General features: G+C 41.2%; 1 protein-coding gene across 1 annotated transcript; it reads left to right on the top strand.

The window, feature by feature from the left end:
- Positions 1-17,764: 17,764 nt before the first annotated feature.
- Positions 17,765-24,481, top strand: rbm47 (RNA binding motif protein 47; the record flags this gene model as incomplete). Its single annotated transcript, XM_083909689.1, has 5 exons — positions 17,765-18,601; positions 19,099-19,429; positions 20,785-20,994; positions 22,575-22,762; positions 24,230-24,481. The coding sequence occupies 5 exons, from the start codon at positions 17,765-17,767 to the stop codon at positions 24,479-24,481; spliced, it is 1,818 nt and encodes a 605-aa protein (XP_083765815.1).
- Positions 24,482-26,342: the final 1,861 nt, after the last annotated feature.

Below are 26,342 nucleotides of genomic sequence, written 5' to 3'. Positions count from 1 at the left end.
CCTAAAAGTCCAGGTTTGGTTTGCTGTGTTGACAAGAAAACACTGATAAAGGAACCTTGTGGTGGTATTTGGCTGGACTGCAAACTACTTGGTTAATATTAGGAAATAATCCCACAGTCGGATCACATGATTTCAAAGTCACAGTGGAGTCACCATGCCATCAGTTTATTTTATTAGCACACGAAACAGTGAAGTAGGGACCGAATAATAGAATGAATTGAAATGCTTTAATGCAACAAACTTATTATACACTTTTCTTGTTTAAACCTTATCACATGAAAACACAGTCACAGATTATCGATTATCCAGAGGAACCGGGGGGACGGGACAAAATATGAGTAAATAATCTGTGAGCAGTGAGGAGGAGGAGCTAATACATTCCACCAGACCTAATACTGCAGAACTAAATGGAGAAAGATTATTATTTTGAATTCTATAGACGGAGAGGTCCAGCTGATATGAGACATTGTGCAATTGTCTTTTTTTGGAGAATGTGTCAGGAGTGAGTGAGTGAGTGAGTGTGTAAACAGGTGACATTCACTCACTGTGAAGGCTGGATCAACACTTCTCCTCGTCTCGTCCCACTTTCCCTTCTTTACCCCCCCCCCCCCCCCTTCTGCCGGTCAACCTTTGACATCTGCGTAACCCCCCCCCCCCCATGTGGTGACAGCGCTGAACCCTCCTCCCCTCCTCGCCTCCTCTGTCCTGCAGCCTGCTCGTACTCTAATGCTGTTATTATGCCTCGTTTCACTGCCAGTGTTTCTCCCTCCATCTCTTGACTCCTTCTGCCGTATGCCATTGTTTTTTTCTGTAAGGTTAGTTTGAGTGAGGAAGTGGATATGTCAAAATATAGATATATAGACAGACAGATGTCAAATTCAATACTTTCATAGTGATGCTTACTGGCTCTAACCCTTAACCATAACTACTAACTCGAGCTAATACAACTTCTCTTCACCTTGAATTCTAATCATTGATGTTATGTTTGGCCCCATGAGGAGGATAATGTCACTGTGTAAACAGATCTAGGTCCCCACATATTAGAAATACCTGGAACACACACACACACACACACTTTCACTTAGCCTCCGATTTGCATATTCAGTACCAGACTCCTCCTTTACATACCTGTTTTTACACATAATGACCTAGTTATATGTATGTGTGTGTGTGTGTATATTTATATGTATATATGTGTTATATATATGTATGTGTATATATATGTACATATATGTATACATATGTATATATGTAGCTATATATGTATATACATACTTGTATTTGTTACTTCCCTTTCTGGCATCACTTTTTCTCTATGTTGTCCAAATGAATTGAAGTCAGTGTCCTAAGAGGTATAGCTACGCAAACCTGTGTGTGTGTGTGCGCGTGTTTGTGTGTGTACGTGTCCCATGCCTACTAGTGCCATTTTGTGAATGGGTTCAGTTCAGTCTCGGCCGATGGAACATTCCATTCTGGCAACACGGAGGGGGTGAGGGTCACGGTGGTCGTAGGCAAGGTGTGTGTGTGTCAGTTTGTGTGTGTGTGTGTGTGCTCTTTGGAGTTGGATCTTATCATGAGCTCCGGTGTAGAACTGTGTGTCCTCCCCATTCTTTTAGTCACTGCTTCACAACACACACACACACACACACACACACGCACGCACACTCATCATAGACGCTGCTGCTGTGTCAGTGTGCGATGTGCGTGACACCATTTATCTGGACTGGATATTGAGAGTTTAGGGTGTTCCACCATCTCACCTGTTACATTCCCATCTTATTGATTATGATCTGTGTGTGTGTGTGTACGTGCCTGCTCATGCCCGTGTGTGTGTGCTCTTAAGAGCAAGAAAACAATTATTTTTTTCCCGAACAACAAGGGCTGGAGAAACAGTTTAAAAGTTGGCAGTGCATGACAGATTCTGTACATTTTGAATATATTTATGGTAGTCATTAAAAGTGACTTTGCATAAGTTGTGGGTTTATTTTTATGTGCATACTTAAAATGACAAAAATTGTTTACCGAGTAATTATCTCACAGGATCTGGTAGACGCTCTGTCCTGGACACAGTCCAAACACTCATGGTTGTATTTAATGATGTATCAATCATACGGTCGCTTTTAAGCCTATGTGTCGTAAGTTGGATAATTAGCATTTGCATAACTGCGGTGGATTAAAGGGATGATTCAGGGTTTGGAAGTGTGGGTCCGTGAGGAACTGACATTGCCAAGAGTGCCACTGGACAAACTCTGCACCTGCTTAAATCTGTAATATCTTGAGTATATGTTTGCTTTTTGCTGTAACGACTGGAAACTGTAGTTCATAAAGTCTCTGACAGCAGCATTCTTAGAGAAACACCTGTGTTTTTAGCTCACAGGAGTCTGATTTGATACCTTTTTGCTGTGTGACGTTAAAAACGCAGATTTCTTTTGACATTTGTGCAGTGAGTAAATTATTTTTTGGGCATCACAAAGTTATGTTTTCAGTCATTAAAAAAGATGTTTAAGGGCAAGAAAAAGCAACAAACAGATATATAGGAGAAAACCTTCTTTCCAGGAATGGCGTTTCAGTAGCGGCAGGACAGGATTTTTAGTGATTTACCCTTTTATCTTGTGTTTATTTGGCTTAACATATAATAATAATTATTATCGTTATTCTTCTTCATATGTATACATGTGTGTATATATATGTATATGTGTATATATGTGTGTGTGTGTATGTATATATATATATACGTATACATATATATATATACGTATATATATATATATATACGTATATATATATATATACGTATATATTAGTGCTGTACAATAGGTTAACGCACTTTAACGCATGATGCGTTTCCATGACGACTGACCGCAAAAGGACGCGATTGACGTCATGTTTACATGCCGCGACACCGGAGTCCAGGCACAGTTTACCAGTTAGCTCTGTTAGCTGCATTAGCTCCTTTTAGCGCAGTTTGTGTACCTGTGTACTGCGTATGTGTGTGCCTCTTTTTTTAAAGTTTAGCGTTACTTTTAGCGAGACTCATTTTAACAATCCGGAGTCACATAAACATGACGTCACGCTGGTCTTTTTCCGTCGTGCTTTAACGTTGACGCCGTTAAACGCTGTTAGCGCGTTAACGTTTGACAGCACTAGTATATGTATATATATATATATGTATACATATGTATGTATATACGTTAAAAGATTCTTTAGAAGTCTTAAGGAGGTGTAAATCTTATCCTCTCTAAAGCAGTAGAAAATTAGTGAATGCACCTTCAGTCATGTCTCATCTCTGTGTTTATCCTCAATTTTATTCACAAACAACGCTGGTAATGTGAAGAATTTTTTAAAAAGGTTTGAGAGAGAAGTTAACATCTTCTCATTTTATCTATCTGCTTACACACTATCACATGACCGTCTCTGGCTGGGGGAGAGCAGACTCAGTCATACATGTTGACGGTGCAGCGGTTACTGGTCATTGACCAGTAAATAGCTGGCTATTATCTGGCTGTAATCTGTGGTCATAAGTCATGACGGTGACTCTGGTGTTTTGTTTTTTTTGTTGTAAAGACTCTGTCGCTCCCTCAAAATCTTTGCTTCATGCTCCCTTTTCCTTGTTTCTACCTCCTTCCGTGTCTCCTTGACCTTGGCGGCGATTGTTGCACCTAAACACACAATGCTGCCGCTCTGCCATTGGTCCGTGAGCAGACATGTGACTGGATTGTCAGCTGACATGATTCTAGGCAAAAGGGGAAACTTCTTTCATCAAGATGGAAGGGGAAAAAAAAAAAATCTCAGACTCTAATGTCAGATTGTGTGTGTGTGTGTGTGTGGTAGGAGGAGGGTGCAAAGTCTCTCTCCTTTTTGTGCTGAGTCATGTTTTGTTAATCATAAGTTGGACAGTGGGATTGGTTAACACACAGTGCAGGATGTGAGGTGACACTCTGAATGAGGAAGTGTTACGGAACAGAAAAAGTTCACGAGAGGAATCTTAGGCTCAGCAGCATTTTTAACTTTTGACACGTTGCATCCTACACACACACACACACATGCACTGTGATGTGCCAGCTGTATGTGTGTGTTATAACTGCATGAGGGGGTCGGCTGAGGTTGAAAATAGAGGTCAAATAATTTCTACATGTTGAATGACACTGACAGTTAAAATGTAGGTTAGATTAGGGAACACAAATTCACCATTAACTAGGTGCTTGCTAACATGCATATAAGTCGCATACTAGCCCTTTATTAGTAAGCATTAAGCACGTATTAACACCTTATGTAGGTAAAATGTTAATTCATGTCGTAATAGAGGTAAAATAAGTGCTAAATGATTACTAATAAAGGGCTAGTATGCAACTTATATATGCTAGTAAGCATCTAGTTAATGGTGAATATGTTCCCTAATCTAAAGTGTTACCTAAATGTATTATATATTTTTTAGGGATGTCCCAATACGATATTAGTCCGATAAAAATCCTTGTAGACCATTTATGAAGTGATTTTAAAGACATAATTCTCCAACTGTGTCACAAAATATTGTTCTCCCAAAAAGTATACTCAAACAGCCCAAACATGACTCAGCTAAAATAGGTTTTGCTGATTTTTTATTAACCTTTTTACAGTCGGTGCATAATGAAGCATGCAATATAAATATAGGATTTTTTGGATTGTGTCTACATTTTTATCTGTTCGATATCCGATCCAGAGAATTTGACCGATATCAGACCGATTCCCATCCCTGATATTATATGGTCAATTTTATCAAAAGATCAAATTTTGTCCTGACCGATACAAGAGTGAAGAAAACGTCTTTGTTTCCCACAGTATGGGAAAATACTACTCAGTATGTTATATGAATATTATTCCTGAGTCTCTGTGACATGTTAGGAGGATTTTATGGCCATTTGCTTTAGATTTGTTACGGAATGCACCTTTAAATGAAAATGAGAATAGTTATGTGAAAATGACCATTCCGTCTGATGTCGCGAATTATATCGCAATTGGACATTCACTCAAAATCGTTCCGCCTCGGTGCTTCCTGTGTTCCTGATGATTAAAAATGTAATTCTGTTTACTTTTAATTATTCAAGTTTAGTTTCAGTTTCCTTTACGTGACAATGAATAAGTTTCATGATGACAGTTTTCTTTCATCATCATGTAAAAGACAAACCATGAACAGAAAATGCCTTGTTTCTAAAGAAAACACATTTCTGCTGTTCTATTATTTGTAGGTCTTAGTGTTACACATCTGTTCTACTTCACATGCTCCGGTATCTGCTCAGCTTTTGATCACAGTGGAAGCAGATAAAGCCACAGAGGTCAATGGGGGACATTCGAAAGCTGCTAGACAGAGACAGACAGAGTGGACACCATTTCCATCTCACACACACACACATGCACCAGTGCCCCCTATTTGAGTTGTTACTGACCTGGGTGGAGGTGTAATCTGCTGCCCATTAGAATTATTTTCCTCACAAACAAGTGCTTTGTTCTGACGAGGCCCCTCAGCTGTGTCACATGTGCTGCAGAGCCGACACACACACACAGACACAGACAGGTACACACACACACACACACAGACAGGTACACACACAAACGCCTCACATTTCTCCTCATTTTCTCTATTTGCATTGACGGCGAGTTTGCACACAACATTTGTCCTGTTTCAAACATCTCGTCTCATTATAAAACTTAGTGCTGATGGCAGGAAAAGAAGAAACACCGACATAATCATGTGTCCAGAAATGATTTACTTGCGTCATAGATGCTTGTATGACTCCAAACACACTTATCAGTTATAATAGCAACTGATAACAAAAAATTGAAAAGGGACACACACACACACACACACACACCAGTATCAAAGATATAATAAAATATATGATAATATACAGCATGCCCTTTATTATTATTGGGCTATTATAGATAAAAACAACAACATATAAACAAATATCAGATTATATTTTTACATATGACAGTATAAGGCAATTGCAGAAAGATTTTAATTTATTTTTGTAAAATGCAGTACAATATTAGACATACGGAAAGAATGTTGCTAATAAAAGCGTTTTTGCTGTTCGACCACCTGTCATAAAAACGAGAAAACATAAATAATAACAACATAGTTATTGTTGTTTAGTTGGCAAACAACAAACTGAATTCACCTTTTCATCGCCACATTTGAGCTTATTCTCTGGGAAGTCCCGAAATTCCTAAAGTACAATAATACAACCACGAAAACTAATGCAAGTAAATAACTTGACAAAATAAATAATAATGTGCTTTACTATTACTATTTCTCTTATGTAAAACAGATGCATGGATTACAATTATAACTAGCGAGCTCAGTTACGAGAATTGCAAAACGACAGGATATATATGCTAAATCCAAGATGTCTTCGCGGAGTTCGGCGCAACTAAATTTTGTCCAGCTTCATAGGCACGCAACCTGTGGGGGGCGCTACCGAACCATTTTGCATTTGTTTTTCGCAAGTCCATTATTGTACATAACATTTTTTGTGGCAATTTTCGTCCGTTTTCACGCACGTTTAGGGGGTCAAATTCAAGATCAAAGCGGCAGGAGGAAAATAATAATAATAATAATTCTTACAATTACAAGGGTGCGAGGACCCTAATTATATTTTAGCGTTAAAAATATCACTTTGTTTCTACATACTGGTGTATTAACCATAACAGAAAAGTAAAAAATTATTTTGATAATTAGCAATGCTGTTCATTTAGGGGCAGCTTATTCTCATATTGTGTGTGTGTGGCAGCACAAACTCAGCACACACACACACACGCTGATCTCTCATGTGAACAGTGTCGGGCTGTTTGTGTGTGTCTTACAGTTGAAGATGGCGTCACACACACAGCAGACCTGATGGGCCAGTTCCCTCATGTCTTTGTCTTCAGTGCGTGACTTTGTGCTTTCTGTGTCAAAGTGTGCACATGTTTTTACTGGACACGCTTCTTTGGCATCGTTTTTTTTTTACTCTTCATATTATAATCCTCTTTGTTGTGTTTGAATTTAACTGTCACTACTTTTTTTTTTATTCATTGATCACTTCTACAGTTTAAAAACCACGCTTCTTAACACAAATACTACACAGGAACGGGACGCACAAACAACAGCTATTAACTTTCCTTAGGATCCTCGACGAAGCAAACAGAACAGATAGCGCGTTTTAATCTTTATATCGGGATTTATTATTGTTTTATGGAAACGGCTGACGATGGATGGGACCTTGTGGGTGTTTTGATTTGTGAGCGGGTGACTTTGTTTGAGTGCCATCTCTGTGTTTGAATCACTCTTTTAAAATAGGTTTATAGCCCGCAATACGGCCTTCACTCCAACCTTTTTTACACCCTGCGGGGAGAATAGATTACTCCGTCTGTAAACTTTGAACCTGCTATCTACTGTGTGTGTGTGTGTGTGTGTGTGTGTGTGTGTGTGTGTGTGTGTGTGTGTGTGTGTGTGTGTGTGTGTGTGCTGCCAAAAAGTGAGAATCAGTGATTGCATGTCCTTCATTAACAGAGTCATTGGTTAATATGTCACTTGTGCAATGGTATTTGCACACACACACACACACACACACACACACACACACACACACACACACACACACACACCCTTAGGCTTGAGTAGAACGGCACCCCGACTGATAAGAGCGTAGACCCTGTTCTCTTTGTTGAAGGTTACGTACACTTCCAACACAGTTGTCACTGTGGTCTCCTGTGACTGGGACATACATGACCACAGTGGTATGTATAATTTGTGTTTTGATGCCTTTTGACGTCATGGTTTTCGTGAAACCTGCAATTAAATTTACTCGCATTTGTTGGAGCAGTCATGGCTAAAAGTAGCCACGCTCTTAGAAATAAGGGTTCCAAAAGGGTCCTCCTTCTACAAGGCCTGAGGTTCTACCTGGAACCATTTACTTCTGAAAAACCCTCCCATTTTGAGAGAGAACCCCTTTCCTGAATAAAGGGTTTTAAAAGGGTTCTTGGTGGAACGAAGAACCTTATATGGTTCTACTTAGCACTTTTATTTCTAAGAGTGTAGGTTGATGCCAGACTTTGTAATTTGAGTCTATATTGACCTACAAGAGATTATATTCTCATATTTGTTTTAAAGTAGTTGTCGTTGTGTGTCGCCATTTATTCAGTTCATAAAGCCACGTTTCGTAAAAGGATGAATCATAATGACTTTACCCAGTAATATATGCTGTACTATATCCAATAACAAGTAGTGCAAGGGATTCAAATGTATGAAAACGAGTTCAAATCTGGTTTTCTGTTTGTCATGATGAAACGTCACATTTCCAATGTATCTGCAAGAGTAAAATGGTAATATGATGAGTAATGAAAGTATTACACAAATATAAAGTTATGTTATTACCTTTTAAAGGACTAATATGTACACTACCGTTCAAAAGTTTGGGGTCACCCATACAATTTGTGTGTGTTTTCCAATAAAAGTCAGACTTTTATTCATCTAAAGAGTTGCCACATGAATAGAAAATACATTCAAGACATTGACAAGATTCGAAATAATGACTTTTATTCAAAAGAACCAGCAAAAGTGTTTTCAGCTGTGCTAACATCATTGCACAAGGGTTTTCAAGGGTTTTCTAATCATCCAATAGCCTTCTAACGCGATTAGCAAACACAATGTACCATTAGAACACTGGAAATGGGCTTCTATACACCTACAGTATGTACATATTCCATTAAAAACCAGACGTTTGCAGCTAGAATAGTCATTTACCACATGTATAGAGTGTATTTCTGATTAATTTAATGTTGTATTCATTGGAAAAAAAAGTGATTTTCCTTCCAAAATAAGGACATTTCTAAGTGAGCCTAAACTTTTGAACGGTAACCAACAGGTAATCAAAGTTAAATCAAGATGGAGAAACAGGCTAAATGTTAAATATGCTGGAGATATTAATCATGTCGCCTTATCACGCGAACAAATCACAGTTTTTCGTGACATGACAGAAACGAAAAAAAAGGCCAAGCCTCATTTCACAAACGAAGACGGCGACGCGCAGATCAAATATTTGCGGCTGCCGCCGATAACCTGACGTGCAACAGGTTAAAAATAACCCTCTCTGTACCTCGACTGTGAAACTTGAGAGGAATAGTTTCTGTTTTAAAAAACAATTTGAAGCATTTGAAGCATTTTTTTTTTTACTCAACTTTCCCACTTGAGATTTTCCCTTTCACAATAAGAAACCAGCTCCTCATGACTTTTCCTTGATTGTTGCCAATCATCACCGTAAGTCACACCCTCTGTCCTTCTATCCCAACCCCCTTTTGTCTTATTCTTTATCAGCTGAGAGGAAGAATGACTGAGTGAGAGGGAGATTGAAGGAAAAAAGAAGAAGGTGGGGGGGGTTTACCTGTACTGAGTGGCCCCACCTCTCTCTCTCTCTCTCTTAAGAATAAGTAAACACTACAGCAACTTTGCTTACCTCCATACTCAAACACCCAGACACAGCAGGTCGACGAGGAGGAGGCTCTGCAGCCTCACAGTTACTTTAGAAAGGTGTGAATATACAGACGTGACTCCCAAAATCCAAAAAACAGCTCGATATCTGCACTCTGCAATTTGGAAAACAGGTACAGTGTCATCATCTGTCTTTCTACAAGTCTCTCTGTGTTGTTCTTCTTCCTTTAAATGATGATTCTGTCGCTCAGATTATTGATAACCTTCATGTATTCTGGTGATCTCTCGCCTTTAAATGTTTGGGGGGGGGGTGCTTTTTTTGTTCTAAAGTCTTGTGACCGAGGTCGATTCTCCTTTCTGTGATGATTATCTCAGACGAGTTCTGTAATTTTTTTGACCACACTGCTCTCAGTTTCAACAGTAGAAAATGAGGATGATGATGATGATGATGATGGAAACAAGAGAGTGAATTCACTTGAAACAATCAGTGCTCGGAATAGATGTTCTTAGAGTGAAACCAGTGGAACCAGTGGAGTGGCATGGTGCTGTATTTCTGTGTGTGTGTGTGTGTGTGCGTGTGTGTGTGCGTGTGTGTGTGCGTGTGTGTGTGTGTGTGTTCAGGGTGGGGGATAAAAATGCTTCAGTGACTAACAGGAGAGGCTGGTATTATTACCTATAGACTTCCGGGTTCTTGGTCATACAATATATGGACTTTTACCCCGGTTCAGTTGAGCTGTTTGTTTTGTAGATATGTACGTGTGTACGTGTGTGTGTGTGTGTGCGTGTGTGTGTGTGTGTGTCCACTAGCAACAGAAAAGCTAGTGGCGCTAGGTTTCATTCATTTGCGTTTGAGCCTATAAAACGTTTATTTTCTGTGGTTTTTGTCATTGTTCTAGTTGACATGTTCGAAAAGTAAAATGTGAATTATATTATACTGTTGTCATAATCTTCTGTAACTGTGTCACAGTGGCGGCCATGACACTCAGCAGTGTGTTTGTCCACAGGGTGGAGACCCTTAGCTAGCTCTTTAGCTTGTTAGCTCTTTTTGTAGAAGGTTAGCGTTTTTATTATTTAGTAGACTTTGCTCTCTCACTCTCACACACACACACACACACACACACATACAAAAAGCCTATATCATGAGTGTGGGACACTATCAACGTTAGCCATACATCCTTTGGTAGCAAACCCCTTTAAGCTAATGCTAATGTTAATGGGGAACATAATAGACTTCATGTACTATTGCCTGAACTCAAAGTGCCTGTAAACTGCTTATTTGTCTTAAAAATGTTAAGTAAAATCTCTTTATTTATACCTGTATATAGGTAGATTTGTTTTTGTGGTTTTAAAACAGAGGCACAAACACCTTGATTTGATTTGATGTGAAAGTTAATTTGAACTTGGCGTCAACAGGAAATAACAAAACAACAAGCAAAGATAAGACAAAAACAAATCCCACCCATTCTCCTTTATGTATATACCATGTTTGTCCCATTTCCTTAATAATTAGTGCTAATCCTATTAATAGTTATAATGAGGTTATAAAAACTTGAAATACATGTACTACTACTATGTACCCTTTATCCCTGTATGTTTCTACTTTTTTTTTTTTTTACCTTTTCCATAGTTTTAAACCACAGAAGGAGAATAAAAAACTAAATTTCAGAGAGTGTCGAGGTTCAGTTGAGGACAGAAACCTCTCGAACGAGAGGGTGAAAGTTAACTGAAACTCCCCGACGACCTTGACGACTGCGAAACGTTCACGCTTTTTTTGATCTATTGTATAAGATGACGCGGTTTTGAGTAACACTGTGGGCTTTTGAGTGGGGGTGGGCGGAGGGTGGAGGTGGGGGTAAATGGATTGGAATCATCCCTGTGTGGTGAAGTTGGGGTGGGCTGAGGTAGTCACTTACGCACTCCCTCTGACCTGGAATTCTTCAGGCCTGTTTCACTTTGAAGGACTTTCTGATACTGAGGGAAGGAGGGAGGGAAGGAGGGAGGGAGGCCTGCATGAGGAGACTGGAGAGGGAACATTCGGTCCTCTCTATGTGGTCCTTTTAACACACACACACACACACACACACACACACTGCCCCCTCCTCACTGCTCCTCTTGGAGCTTGAGTGAACCAGAGGAATGAGGGTGACAGGTACAAGGATGGAAGTCAGCGAAAACAAGACAAGAAAAGCAGGGATAACATGAATAGGGGCTCACATCTAGACAGAAAACATACTTTTTTGACATGTTTTGGACGAGTTAAATGATTAGAATCAGCGCCAATCCACTGTAGTCTGTGATAATTACGTTTAAAAACAGAAAACGGACACCTTAAGTGCGTCTTTCTCGGATTGTCTGTCCTGACAGTCGATCTGTGTGAACCACGGTTTTGAGGACATCATGTGTCTGCAGGGGGGGGGGGGGGTCAGCCGCAGTTCTCACTTCCCTTTAATCGACTCCTTTTGTTTTTCCCCCACAAGTCCGTCGGCCGGCCACCGACTGCAGCTGATTCTGCCGTGTGCTTTTGTGTGGAGGTCGTAATCTGAGTTTTCGCTGCTGCGTTCAATAATATTTTGGTGATTAAGACGGTTGAACAGCTACCGCAAACAATCAGGAAGCTTTTTATTTCAGTTTTTTGTGCTTAGTGCGAGTGGAAAAACACACTGTGGTTGGTGTTATTGTACAGGTTGTATCACTCTGCAGAGAGAGAGAGAAAACAGTAGACCCAAGGTCTTGTGACATGCTACTCATTGAACTTTTATGGATGATGGTCGTCTGTCACCGCTGCTTTACTGCTGACTTTATTCCTGCTTGTTCACAGTTTCTGTCAATGACGCAGATTCCATGTGTGTGTGTGTGTGAGGGAGTTAGACACTTAGCTTATCAGAGATAGTCCACTAAATCTAAGAACTCTCAAATGTGCTTACTTATGATTGTGCGTTTCAGTGTACACACGGCGTCAGGGTCAGCGTATCGACATAAAATAAACACTGTCGGTCAGTGTGTGATTCAATCCGGGGTACCAGCAAAAATCAAACATATACCACAATTTAAATTTCAATTATTAACATCATGTCTTCCTCTAGTGATGAGCCATGTTTCTTCTCTGTGTCCTTCATGGACCAGGTCATTTAATGGGATTACAACTCAATTACAGGAAAATATGTTGTTACCCCAGTTTTGCTAAGAAATTAAAGTCCTCAGAAGAAATTACTAAAAGTTAAGTTTGGGGTCACCTATACAATTTGTTTGTGTTTTCCATTAAAATTCACACTTTTATTTATCAAAAGAGTTGCAAAATTAATAGAAAATATAGTCAAGACGTTGACAAGATTAGATTTTTATTCAAAATAAAATTTTGCCCTTTCGTCAAAAGAACCAGCAAAACTGTATTCAGCTTATTAGCAAACCATTAGCATTAGCATTAGCAAACACAATGTACCATTAGAATACTGGAAATGGGCCTCTATACACCTATGTACATATTAAAAACCAGACATTTTTACCACATTAACAATGTATAGTGTGTATTTCTGATTCATTTAATGTTATATTCATTGGAAAAAAGTGCTTTTCCTTCAAAAACATTTCTAAGTGACCCCAAACTTTTGAACAATAGTGTATATTACCGGATTGTTGAATGTTGACTTTTCTCTCAAAATCTGCAAATTAAGACAAAGCGACTTAACTCGCCTGACGAATGATTTAGTGAAACACGTACAATCATTACAAAGCACGAGGCAATAAATGTTCTATACACCACCACCACCACCACCTCACTGCAGGGTTTAACAGTTAACCGCTGACCTGATGTGCGGTCACCTGGACAGTGACACCCTCTGACGAGTCTGACCCTACGAACCAAGAGTTAAACTTTAAAGTGACCCGTTGACTCTGCTCCCAACCAAAAAAAACAACACCTTCCTTGCTATTGTACACGCACTGTGCCCACACTTCAACATTCATAATGCCACACACACACACACACGCGGACACACCTTTCTGCTGTTATTTGTGTTCAGTCCACTTGAGCTGACGTCACTCCCACCGGTGATTCAACACTTTTATGACGGCTGTTTCATTATGCAAACACCCGTCTAAAGGCACCACTGAGCCCTTTATCTGTCATTTATGCCTTAATCTTAATCGTTTCTGTCCATCCATCATTCTCTTTGGTCTTTATGCTGAATATACCTTCATCTTCTTCTTCTTCCTCCCTGTTTACTCAGTTGTTGAAAGGAGCAGCGCTGGTTTCAGCGCAGACAGTGTTGACCACACACTGGGGCTTTCATCTCTCTGTCCCTTTACCACCCCCCCCCCCCACTCGATCTGCTCTCGCCTTCCCTCGCTCACTCTCTTCTCGACTGAGAGGACATTTCAGACAGAAACTCTCATCAGGCTGTTTTTTTTGTCTCTCTATCTGCTCTCTTGACTGCCCAGGAAGGTGTGTGGTGTTTGCTTAAGTCAGGCTGTGGCAGGGACATGTTCACCATTGTTATGTACAAATAACACACTCAGCCTTACACTCAGTTGTAGTCTTGTGCTGACGTGACATAAGTCACTTGTGGTAAAACAACAGTCAGAATTTTTTTAAATGTCAGCACAAAAAACCCACAAAAAAACGAGGAAGTGTTTAAAGCCCAACTTTGAAGGTTTTTGCCGCTCTCAGCTGAAACGAACCGCTTCATTTTTAAAAACAAAATAATTTTAAACTACATTTCCCATCAGCCCTCTTTCGCCCCATTCAGATCTTATTAGTGAAAGAGTCCAAAATTCGTCCGTTATTAGCTTATGAAGGAAAATATAAAATAATAACAGCAAAAAAATGTGTTAAAAGTAAAAGATGTATGTTAATGATCCTGCAACTGCCATGTTCTCTTATGATAACTGTATATAATGTCACATAAATCAAAGTTATCAGAACAAAAAAAACAAAAAAACTCATGTAATCTTTAACAGAAACCTTTTCAAGCAAACTCAGGAAAGACTAAAGTGCAGCTGTGAGATAAAAACAGATGTAAAAGTAATATGGAATTGCCATAAGATTTTTAAAAGTACACTGAGTAATATGCAATGAATCGCTTTTATTGTACGTTTGTGTATTTAATCACTTCTGGTAAATAAATGGAGAATTTAAATCTAGATAGAAACCAGGGCTTGAATCCTATTCACACTCACACAAAGTACCTGTTTTAGCTCCACCCTCATCTCTCTGTGTGTGTGTGTGTGTGTGTGTAGAGGAGGCTGGCCTCTGTGCTCAGTGCCCTGCTGTACCTGTCTCTGATGGAGGTGGACTTTTAAACACTCCCAGAGCCAGGCGGCCGAGCAGCGGAGCTGTGTGAAACAACAGTGGTAGCTATCCCTCAACAACTGACTCTGATCTTTGCTTCCCCTTCTCTTTCCCACAGCCGTTCCTCTGCTTTCACTCTCACTTCTCTCTCTTTCTCGTGGATTCTTCACTCTTCAAATGAAACGATTGCTTTCGAGATTTCAAGCAGTAGTAGTGTAGCGTGTAAAATATTAGTGTCGTATTTTTTAATGTGTTTTTGCTCGTGAAAAGTGAATTGCATTATGTATTTTAGTGCATCAGGGTTGCCAGGTTGGGTGTTTATTGTATTTGATTAAAGTCACCTGCACGTGTTCACGTGTGTGTGGCTAAGATGGCAGCCTCCACGCGACACTTACTTTTTTAGGGAGGAGCGTGGGGAGGTAAAGATTCAAATTCATGGCTCATTTGATCATGTGCACAAAAGATGGAATTTTCCAGCATATGTCTTGTGTTTATAGGCTCATAAAGCAATTCATTCGTCCCCAATAACATGCTGCTCCTACGTATAAAATCAGGTGTTTCTATCAATCATAAACACAGTGTAATGGGTAATCTCCACTGCGATTACCGGGACTCCGTCAGATCCTTGCTCTTTGACTTCGTTGAGTCAAAAACCTTTGAGCAGCTGAACTCACACAGAAGACTCACACTTATTCCTAAGTCTCATTGAGACGTCGTTTATGCTCTCTGTGAGTAAAGGCTGGAATTTGACTTGGCCACGGTTAATCATTTACGTTTGTCTGCCTCAGATTTCAAACACACACAAAATAAGGTCAGAGCTGCTGTTTTTTTTTCTCCTGTTATCATTTTCTTTATTTCCTCTGTCATGCTGCTTTAACTCTCCACTTAGTTGCCCCCTTGTTATCTCGCCTTTTTTCACATACACTCGCGCCGATATCCCACGCACACACTCTGTATTTATTATTTCTGGCAAAGGAAGAGAGATTCTCACAGATCATCAGCTTCACTTCTGACACAGTGCACACCGATTTCCTGAGTTTCTCTCAAGAAAGGAAAAACCTCAGCAGTCGAGCGGTCAGCACTGAGGAAGTCAGGAATATCACTAAGTGGTCAAAGGCAGGAAGTAGATTACCCCACACACACACACACACACTGTCATGTGTTTGACAAAATCGCACCAGAAAAGGGATTTTGTGACTGTGGCTTTTGCAAATTGTTGACCTCGGTGTCACATGGCTTCTTTTTTTTATGACCAAACAGAACTCCCAAAGAGAATATTGTCCTCCCTTTGTCATTAGTCTGACAAGATAAGTCTGATAAGGGATGGAGTCATGTTAGCACTTCACACGGCAGAGGAGCTGTGGACGCAGAGAGAAATAAGCAACGCTCAAACAAGTCAGGAAAGCCGATTTCATGTAGTAAGCAACTGTATTTGTATGTAACTTAGTGTCATCTTGACCTTAAAGAGGCTAAAAATAGAAGGAAAAACATCACCCTGTTTCCCCAACTTGTTCTGCTTTCCCTTGATTCCCCGTGTTTTGACAATATTATCTTCTATAATAACAAGAAATACTTTTTCTATGATGTTAAAAGCATCTGCTCTTTCAGTCTGCAGGACATTTTAAGCCCTCCAACCTTGTGCGAACAACAAGCAAACAGGTGTGTGTGTGTGTGTGTGGGAGAGTGGGATATTAGGTCAGGTCAAATGAGTGTGTGCGTTACCATGGTTGCGTGGCTTTGTCGCATTTTACCTTTGTTGACTGCCTCACCTACCTCCATCCAAGTTTAAGCAATGTTGTGATTCGAGATTCGAGGCAATTTGACCCGATTTGTGTCAGAAGAAATTTGCCTCCTGTGATTTGTCGATTCATTGTTGTGCACTTTGTGTGAGAGATTTGGGGGATTTTTCTGTGCTGCATACTGGACGGTGCTGGAAAATAACAGAATAAGAGGTTTATGCTTGGAAAGCCGATTTCTGCTTGTCCTCTGTTCCACTTATAGAACGGCAGAACTTAATGATGTGGCAAACACACTCACACACACACACAGAGGAAAAAGCTCCACCTACACACTGTATAACCTGCATATTGATAAGGAGGTTTAAAGTCCAACATCGTGGGGTGAGTGTGTAACAGGTGCTTGTGTAAGGTTAATTAATGTGCACAGCATTTCTCACAGCGTGGACTTATATTGTTTTACTGTAGTTTAACTGGACGTGACATATATGAGTTTGCTTGGTAGCTGTTAAATTAGCACACACACACACACACACACACACACATAAAGAGCATGTGACCACACTCGTTGAACCCTGAGCTGGATGAGAGGTTTCTGGGCTTCATTCTCCCTGATAGAGTTCAGAGGTCAGAGCAAAGGGATCTGAGGAACTCAGCAAAACAAGGTTGTAAAACTGCTGATAAGGAAAAGCACCCTGGGGATTTATATATGCTTTAGTTCCACTGTTCACTGTGTGTGTGTGTGTGTTGGTGTTTTATAAGTCACCTCGCATGTGACTCCGTCTGAGAAATCCATAATCACTTAATCTCGGCGAGCGGCCATATCATAACCTTTTGCAATCAAAAACTGTGCTTGTATTCAAGCAGATCTCTCGTGGTGCGGTGAATTTTTTAATTTCAATCACTCAAATCAAGACGGATGAGAAAGTGCTCTAGGATAGTGAGACTGCAGCAAACGGGTTTGAGGAGCGCGCCGTGCAGAGTTTCAGCAGTGAATTCTGTTGCTGAAAAAATCCGGTTGTTCAGCAGTTTTGACAGGATAAAGACTTCTTGACCCTGTGCTGCACAAACACTTCCTCACTCAGGTCTGATAGTATTGCTTGGCACAGGCACCCAAGAAATACTATCTAAGACAAAAATCACCTGCAGTTACGCAAATATTTCGCTGTTTCTTCTCATTTCTGTCCCTTCTTGTATTTTCTGTCCTCTTCTTTGTGGTTTTAAACAACATAATTAATCATAATTCTCCTCGTCTTCCTCAGGCCCCAGATCTGATTGGATGGTTATGCCAGAATGACAGCCGAAGATTCTGCTTCCTCCTCATCCATGAGCAACAACGCTGCCCCGTCAAAACCCGCCAAGTCCTCCAAACCCTCTCAGCTCCCTCTCCACGGACAGATGAACATCCCAGAGGGCGTTTCGGGCGCTCCCTACGAGGCTGCTCTCAAGTCTCTGGTCGAGCGCACCGGCTACGGTATGATCCAGGAAAACGGTCAGCGTAAATATGGCCCCCCTCCCGGCTGGAGCGGTCCCGCCCCTCAGCGAGGGTGCGAAATCTTTGTGGGCAAAATCCCACGGGATGTATACGAAGATGAGCTCGTGCCGGTGTTCGAGTCAGTCGGACGCATCTATGAGATGCGGCTGATGATGGACTTTGACGGGAAAAACCGAGGGTATGCGTTTGTGATGTACACAGAGAAAATCGAGGCCAAGCGCGCTGTGCGCGAGCTCAATAACTATGAGGTGCGACCTGGGCGGCTACTGGGGGTCTGCTCCTCTGTGGACAACTGCCGCCTTTTCATTGGCGGCATCCCCAAGACCAAAAAGCGCGAGGAGATCCTGGAGGAGGTCTCTAAAGTGACAGAGGGCGTGCTAGACGTCATCGTTTATGCCAGCGCCGCGGACAAGATGAAGAACCGCGGCTTTGCCTTCGTCGAGTACGAGTCGCATCGCGCGGCCGCCATGGCTCGCAGGAAGCTGATGCCTGGACGCATTCAGCTGTGGGGTCACCAGATCGCCGTGGACTGGGCCGAGCCAGAGATCGACGTGGATGAAGACGTGATGGAGACGGTGAAGATCCTCTATGTCAGGAATCTCATGATGGAGACCAGCGAGGAGGCAATTAGACAGGTGCGTTTAGTTCCAATCCAATCCAACTTTATTTATAAAGCACTTTAAAAACACTGTACATAGACAACATCATGCATAGCAGAGAAACACAACAATTCACACAATGAGCAAGCACTAGGCTTCAGTGGAGAGAAAAAAACTTTAAACGGGAAGAAGAAATCTCTGACGGAACCAAAGATGTGCAGCCATCTGCCTAGGTCGGTTGGGTGAAAGTAAAAATGGGGGACAAGAGGGAGATGAGGTGGAGACGGAACAAATAAAACATACAAATGTGTGACCTGATAGACCTAAGAACAAACAATAAAACACTGTAGAAAATATAAAAACAACACAAATAAACAGGTCATACAATAACTATAAAAAAGATAAAAAACAAAGTTTCATACTGGGTCAAAAGCCAAAGTAAAAATGGGTTTTAAGATGCGTTTTAAAAGTTTCAGTTGATAGATCAGTCATTCTATCATATACCATAAAGCATAATGTTCTCTGCCAAGCAGGTGTTCAGCCAGTGGAACCCTGGGTGTGTTGAGCGCGTGAAGAAAATCCGCGACTACGCCTTCGTCCACTTTACCTCCCGAGACGACGCCGTCCTGGCCATGGACCACCTCAACGGCACAGAGGTGGAGGGATCCTGCATCGAGGTGACGCTCGCCAAGCCGGTGGATAAAGAGCAGTACTCGCGTCAGAAGGCCTCCAAGGGGGGAGTCCCCGTCACTCCAGAGCCGGCTCAGCAGAACTACGTGTACCAGTGTGATCCATACACACTGGCTTACTACGGATATCCATACAACACCCTGATTGGACCGAACAGGGACTACTTTGTGAAAGGTTAGAATTATTTTTGTTGTCTTTTGTGCCATTAATGATCAATTGAGCCACATTTTTATGTTTTAAAATGTTAGCTATTGTTGGAACAATGACACCATCACTAATGAGCTATGATTTTTTAAATTGTTGATAATATTGATTAAATCTTAAGGACTAGAATTTAAAGTGTGATAAGATTTTGTGGCTTAAAAATCAAAGACTTGTTAAAAAGACAGAACAGAAGGTGATGGATCAATGAATGCTAATCCCATTACCTTTGATTGATTGATTGATTGAATATGGTCTTTGGGTGGAGGCAGGACAATCTATTTGACTTTCAACAATCATTGTGTTTTGGTTTTCTCTCCAAAGGATCCCCAATGATACAGAACAATGGTAATCTCTCACATCCTTGTTCCTACTTGCTCCTTCAATGAACAATGAGCTTTCTTGCCATTTTTTTGACAAACTATAAATTTTCTAACACCATTCTTCTTCTGCTGCGCTGTCACCTCCCATTTCATGCTGGGTTATTGCAGAGATTGCAGTGAATCCACATACACCTTGGACAACATTATTTCACAGCACCACCAACTCGTGTAGCTATGAGACAGAACAGTGCAACAGAAAGAGGTCAACCTGGACCTAAAGTTTACTAAAATAAACAATCAAAACCCAAAAAAAACAAAAAACCCTTAACTCAAACATATATTGCTGAGAGATTAACAGCATCTTCGCATTAGGGCTGTTTTTACAAAAAATTTAATTTTTAATTTTCATTGTTCCACACGGACCGCTTTAGACGACGCACATCCGGATTTCAGCCGGCGCGATGGCGGAGACGGAGCGTAAAACTGCCCGTAAAAGGCAGAAAATGTCCAAAGTGTGGGACCGTTACACGCTTAAACAAGAAGCCAACACCGTAAACGACAACCGGCGTAACCACCAACCAACAGCACGGCCTCAATGATTCAGCATCTGAGCCGGAAGCATCCAGTTGCTAACGCTACCGGCACACGCTAACGTAAACATTGATATTAGCTGATTTAATGTAGCTTACTGGGGCTGCAGCTATCGAATATTTTTGTAATCGAGTATTCGGATAAAAAATAATAATAACAATAATAATAATAAGTTGGCGTTTTGCGTCCTCAATTAACCGAAAAATAATTGGTAGTCTACTCGATTACAAAAAACATTTGATAGCTGCAGCCCTACTTCACTTAATGAGCTTGCTATTGCCTTAAATTAGAGCTTAATGTCTCTCAATAAAAAAATCACCTTCCTATATTTGTCACATCGTACTTTTAGCACAACTTGCCCCCAAGTTCTAAACCACAACCCCTGTCATTATATGACTTTAATTGTATTTTTAGCAGGTACTGTGCGAGGTCGTGGTCGTGCCACTGCAAGTAACCGTACCCCTGGACCACGGGGGTCATACCTGGGGGGTTACTCTGCAGGTCGTGGCATCTACAGCCGCTACCATGAGGGCAAGACCAAGCTGACCGAAAAGCCCTATGAGCTGATGCCCAGTCTGGAACTTGCTGCCTCCGTCAACCCAGTTGGCATCAAACCAGGCACAAGTCAGTGAGATAGAATATATATCCATCCACATCCTCGCCCACCTGAAAAAGCTTTTACTAAAACTTCCAGCTTTACTACTCCTTTTCTCTCTCTTAGTCCTTTTGTGTTTTACGGAACTGCTTAATGGTTATGGGAAAAAAGGATTCCTTGGTCTTTGCAGTACGACATACGTGTCCTTTCTAGCATAACCATAAAGTAACGACTACACTTTGTCTCTTCCCTTTGTCCCACGATGTTGGAAAAAATTAATGCGTTCAGATGGAAAACAGCACTGCATTCTAAGAACAGAGAGTTGGTCAGAATGCACTGAATTGCATTCTGGCAAAAAAAAACAGTTTTAATCAAATGACACAGAGTTCTCAGTAAAATGAATCATGTTTTCTATGCAGTGCTGACTTCTGTCTGAACACAACCGTAGTCAATTCTTTCACAATCTCCTCTAACGTGAGCATTCACGACCAACTTTTGACTGAAACGCGGTGAACGTGCATGATCGCACGTGATTTTCTTTCATAAATTGATGCAAAAATCATTCAAGATTTTCTTTCTCCATTCACATTCAGAATGACGGATGTCGATCCAATCGTTAAGCAGTAGCCAGACAACAGTTTCAGTCAAGATTGGAGTGAAAATGCTGAATTAACCTCCTCACTATATAGACTTTGTTTGTTTTACAATGTCTCATTCATTCTGATCTGATCACTAAAACGTTAATAACGGTGCTATACGAGAGATCTTATTTTGAAATGCATGTGTTCTGTGATTCTGGTTTTTTCTCCTTTTTGATGACTACTTTTCCTTCTTTTTTTTTTTGCTTTGCAACCATGAAAGTACACATCAGTATATGACAATTTAGTGCAGACCCTAGCTAAAAGCAATAAAGCAGCAGTAGGTGCAAGGTGGCTTTATTTTGAAATACCATCTCCTGGTGGAGGAGGGTGACACTAAAGAGAAGAAATTGAGTTTTGCCAAAAAGTAAATGGGGAATATGTGAGTATAGTAAAACATGCACACGTTTTTATTGTGCTAAAAACTCATAATAAAGTATTATTATCCTTATCCTTTATGGCATATATTATAAACTGATCAGATGTCCATTTTCTAGAGTGTGTTATCTTGATGCTGCTTCTGGAAAGACTGGAGCTGGTGTGGAATCACAGGATCAACCACCAGATTAAAATGACTTTTGTCCATCTGAAACAATAACCACATTGTGTTTACTCTGTGTGTGTGTGTGTTTGTGTATGTGTTGGAACACTGAGGTTAATCCACAGTTGAACACCAACATAATCCGAATCACACCCTAATTTAAACTTGTGTAACTTGTTCTTTTTTCCCCCTTCTTGCCTGAATTATATTCTCTAACATCTCTCTTTCTCTCTTTTATCCTTCTTCACCTTTACTCTCAGATCTCGGTGTTTCACGGGTGCATGTCGGCTCATCTCCTGCTAACATTTCCCCCCGTGTTTTGAACACAAACACATTAACCACCTCTCGCTGTATTTTTCGTCACGCGTGTTGTTGTCGTTGCCCCAGTTTGTTATCCAAGCTCTCATCGTTATGTACTGTTTGCGTACAGTGGCCTTGCCGACTCTGGGTGGCCAGTACCCGGTGTTCAGTGCGGCTCCCGCTGCCAAGCTGATGGAGGAGGGGAAGGTGCACGCGGTGGAGCACCTCATCAACCCTCTGGCCATTCAACACGCTGAGCACGCCACCACGAATGCTGCTGCTGTCCTCCCTGCAGTCTCGACCCCTCCACCTTTCCAGGTTTGCTTTAATGATTAATGCTCATGAAGGTTTGGTCACCAGTTTCTTCTATTTGTGTGGTTTAAAGTGTTGTTTTCCCGTTTAAAGGGAAACTCTTATCTCAACCAAATCTAGATCTTCTTTTTTTAAGTATTATTTTTGTTCATATTCTATATGCTACTTATAATATTTAACTTAAAGTAGACATATTATACCCCATTTCTTCAGGTTGACCTAGCTCCCTGGTGTCCTAATGAACTTGTCTGTGACATGCTTTGGTCAAAATACCTTGAGGATGAAGCTCCACAGCAGTTCAATCACCCTGCCAAAACAGCCCTGTTCAGAACGCTCTCTCTTTTGAGTGCCTGTCTCTTTAAATGCAAATGAGACACAGGAAACTATGTCAGCGTCACTGAGGCTAACGGCAGCTAACAGCAGTTATCATCGCCATCGTTTGCCGACTCTAGCCGGCACATTGCCGTCATATACTGTAAAAAATGTAAATCCTCTGAGGCTGGACGTTAGTGTAGAACTCTGTGCTGCACTGTGCAGACAAGAATGGAACACTTCGCAGACTTCCGCTGCACTCGCTCTCTCGTCTGCACTCTTGCGTTTTTTAGGGACAAAGCGGACAAACACTTCCAGAAATGTCTCATTGTGACGTAGCAATGAGTGCGGAAGTCAACATCGCGTGTTTTATCTCCTGTACTTATACTGAGGCGAACCACTCATAGGGCCTCCAGAGTCCCTAGTATTAAAATTATTAGAAAGTTGATTTTGCTCTATTATCACAAAAATTATAATAAATATAGTAATATAGAATAGGATATAATAGAATAAAGTAGAATATTTCCATTGTCATTGCACATTCACACTGATGAATCTGACCTTAAGCTGGGGGATAAACGACAAGATTCTTTGCCTGAATTTACCCACAATTCAGTTGGGCAGCACCATTCAGCACTAGCTGGGGACAGTTGGCACAGAAATATGTTAGTGTGTGAGGCTAAAAGACCTGACCTCAGTCAATCAAACATGTTTGATTTTTGGTAGTGTGTACTGATTACCGACTCAACTGAAAAAGTGTATGTAGGTGGGACACAGGACATCGGAAGACGACAGAAAGTAGCGTGCCATCGTCGACTCCTCCATGACTTCACCCATACCCCGTCTTTTCTTCTTTGATTTCTCAGAGCAGATACCCGCGCAAGCAACAGCTGTTTACCCGTCGCACTGTCGCTCTCGTAGACTCTGCCGTGAGTGTGATTCGTTCAGTTCAGTTTGACAAATCATGTCCGGCGCAGTCGTTATTAAATGTCTGCTTTTTTCCCCAAAATCAGTAAACACTGTGAAAGTTGGGCAGTGTGTCTCCACATCAAATCTGCATGTTACCAGGTCACAAACCTGGGTCTTCTTGCTGCAAAGGCAAGAGCTTAAATCCCAATTTGAGTTAAAAAATGACACAATCCTTTCATTCTTGTTCCTCAGGGTCGTCCGATCACTCCGGTTTATGCCATGGCCCACAACGTACAGCGCATCCCGACAGCCGGAGGCCTGTACGGAGCGGGGTACGTGCCCATCACTAACTACACTGCCAACACGGCCGCCCTGGCCGCTCTGCAGAAGAACGCGGCGGTGGCGGCCGCGGCGTACGGCGGCTACGCCGGTTACGCCATGCCTCAGGCCTTCCCCACCGCCACCTTCCAGCTGCCCATCCACGACGTCTACCAGACGTACTGATCTGATCCGCGTGACCACAGACTGATTCCCGTCTTGCGACTGAACGACCGGTAACATCTCGGAAACACCTCTTTGAACTTGTGAAGCTCCGCGGCGAGTGCGGTGCGTGCGAAGCGGACGTTCAGAGCACAGGCGGCGGCGAAACGGCGACATCGTCTGTCCCATATATACTGGTCTCATCATATCCTTGGACCCGAGGTAGCCAGACGCAACACTGCTGCTTCTCTACTGAATATTACGACACACATAGAAGACAGTCTGAGGAAGCATGTGCCAACACACGGTGGTCGTTGTCCCTCACAATATGCAATAATTCACAGTAGCAACACAAACACTCGACGACTCTACGTTTTTTTTTTTTCTCTGACCCTCGCCACTGTGTTTCCGTGGCAACGGGGAAAATTGAAGGTACATTCAAGTATTTATGAAGAGAAGATGCATATTTTAGTCTTTTTATTTTTCGGGTTTGTGTTTTCTGACGCAGGAACGATAGACCTGTAAAAGAAGTGTTAAGTGGATAAATAAATAAAAGTACAACACAAACTACTGACATACGGGGACATCGTGAGGACCGCTGTCTTTGGAAGTACCGGGTGGGGTTTTTTGGGGTTTTATTTTTTTTTTAGTATTTTTCTCGTTATTATTTAGTATTCTAGCCAATTCTACACGCTGTAGGTGATGCTTTCCGTCCATGCTGGTTGAATGTGCTTCAAACACACCTGGTTGGTACTTTTTGGTTGAGTAAAATATGATTTTTTTTGTTTTAAATGAAGGTTCAAAGTATTGTTGTTGTTTTTTTGCCTATAAGTAGTGTAGCCTGTCTTTATGTGTCAGCAGTTATAGTCGGGAGGAAGAGTAAACAGCTTATTAATATTGTTTTTGACAGATTCCCTGGGAACAAATAACAGAGAAAGAAAACTGGAACTTTTTTTTTTTCTTTTTTTTTAACTGGTTTATGTATATAAACCTCACTAAAAGTGACATCTTGAAAAACACAGAGACGTTTCCCATCCTCTAATGCTGCGCTGGCAGGGGACTTCGACTGAACACATATTAGCTGTTTTATTGCGTGTGTTTTTTCCTCATTTATGTTTGTTTTATTGACGTTTTTTTTTTATATGTTTAACTCTTGAAAGGTGAACAAATATGGACAGAAATGACAGACGTTTTTTTTTCTATTTGGACTGGAGTATTCTCTCTCTCTCTCTTTTTCTCTTTCTCTGAAAGCGCTCCTCCATTTGCCCAAATACTAACCAAAAACCTTCTGGCGATACAGTCTGAGCCTTCCTTCAGTACCTTACATCCACAGGTGTGTTCCATATCTTTTATATAACAAAGACTTCCACCTGTGCCAAGCACTGGAGTCTTCTCGTTCATATTTATGTGTCAGATTTGTCGTCTTCATTCTCTGCAGTCAGATGTGAAAAGGCGACCTCTGAACGATCCTGCGCTAACACTCCACACGTCTGTCTGCGTTTTTTTTATTTCTCGTCCTCCAAACTGTGCTTTTGACCGTGGTGCACTTAAACGTATTTATGAAAGGCAAAGAGGTTTGCCACTTTCAAATGAAGAGATATGAAATACTAAGCATTGATGTTGATGTGTGAACCGGGCGCGTTGGCAGTTTATTCCATGCAGATAAAGCACAACAAAAAGAACACGTAAAATAATCCTTGGGCACTTTTAAACACTCTGTGTTAAGATTGAACTGGAAATGACTGCATCTATACCTCGACACAAACAGCTGTCAACCATGAAGTCACGATCCGTGGCAGCCATTTTGCTTAAAATCAGTTGAGTGAGACTTAAGCGAGTGTCTGGATTTTGAAGTTGTGAGAGAGATTAAGTTATTGACCCAAGA

The sequence above is a fragment of the Microchirus variegatus genome, assembly GCF_963457635.1.
Source record: "Microchirus variegatus genome assembly, chromosome: 23".
Lineage (NCBI taxonomy): Eukaryota > Metazoa > Chordata > Actinopteri > Pleuronectiformes > Soleidae > Microchirus > Microchirus variegatus.
This window is presented reverse-complemented; position numbering and strand designations above follow the sequence as displayed.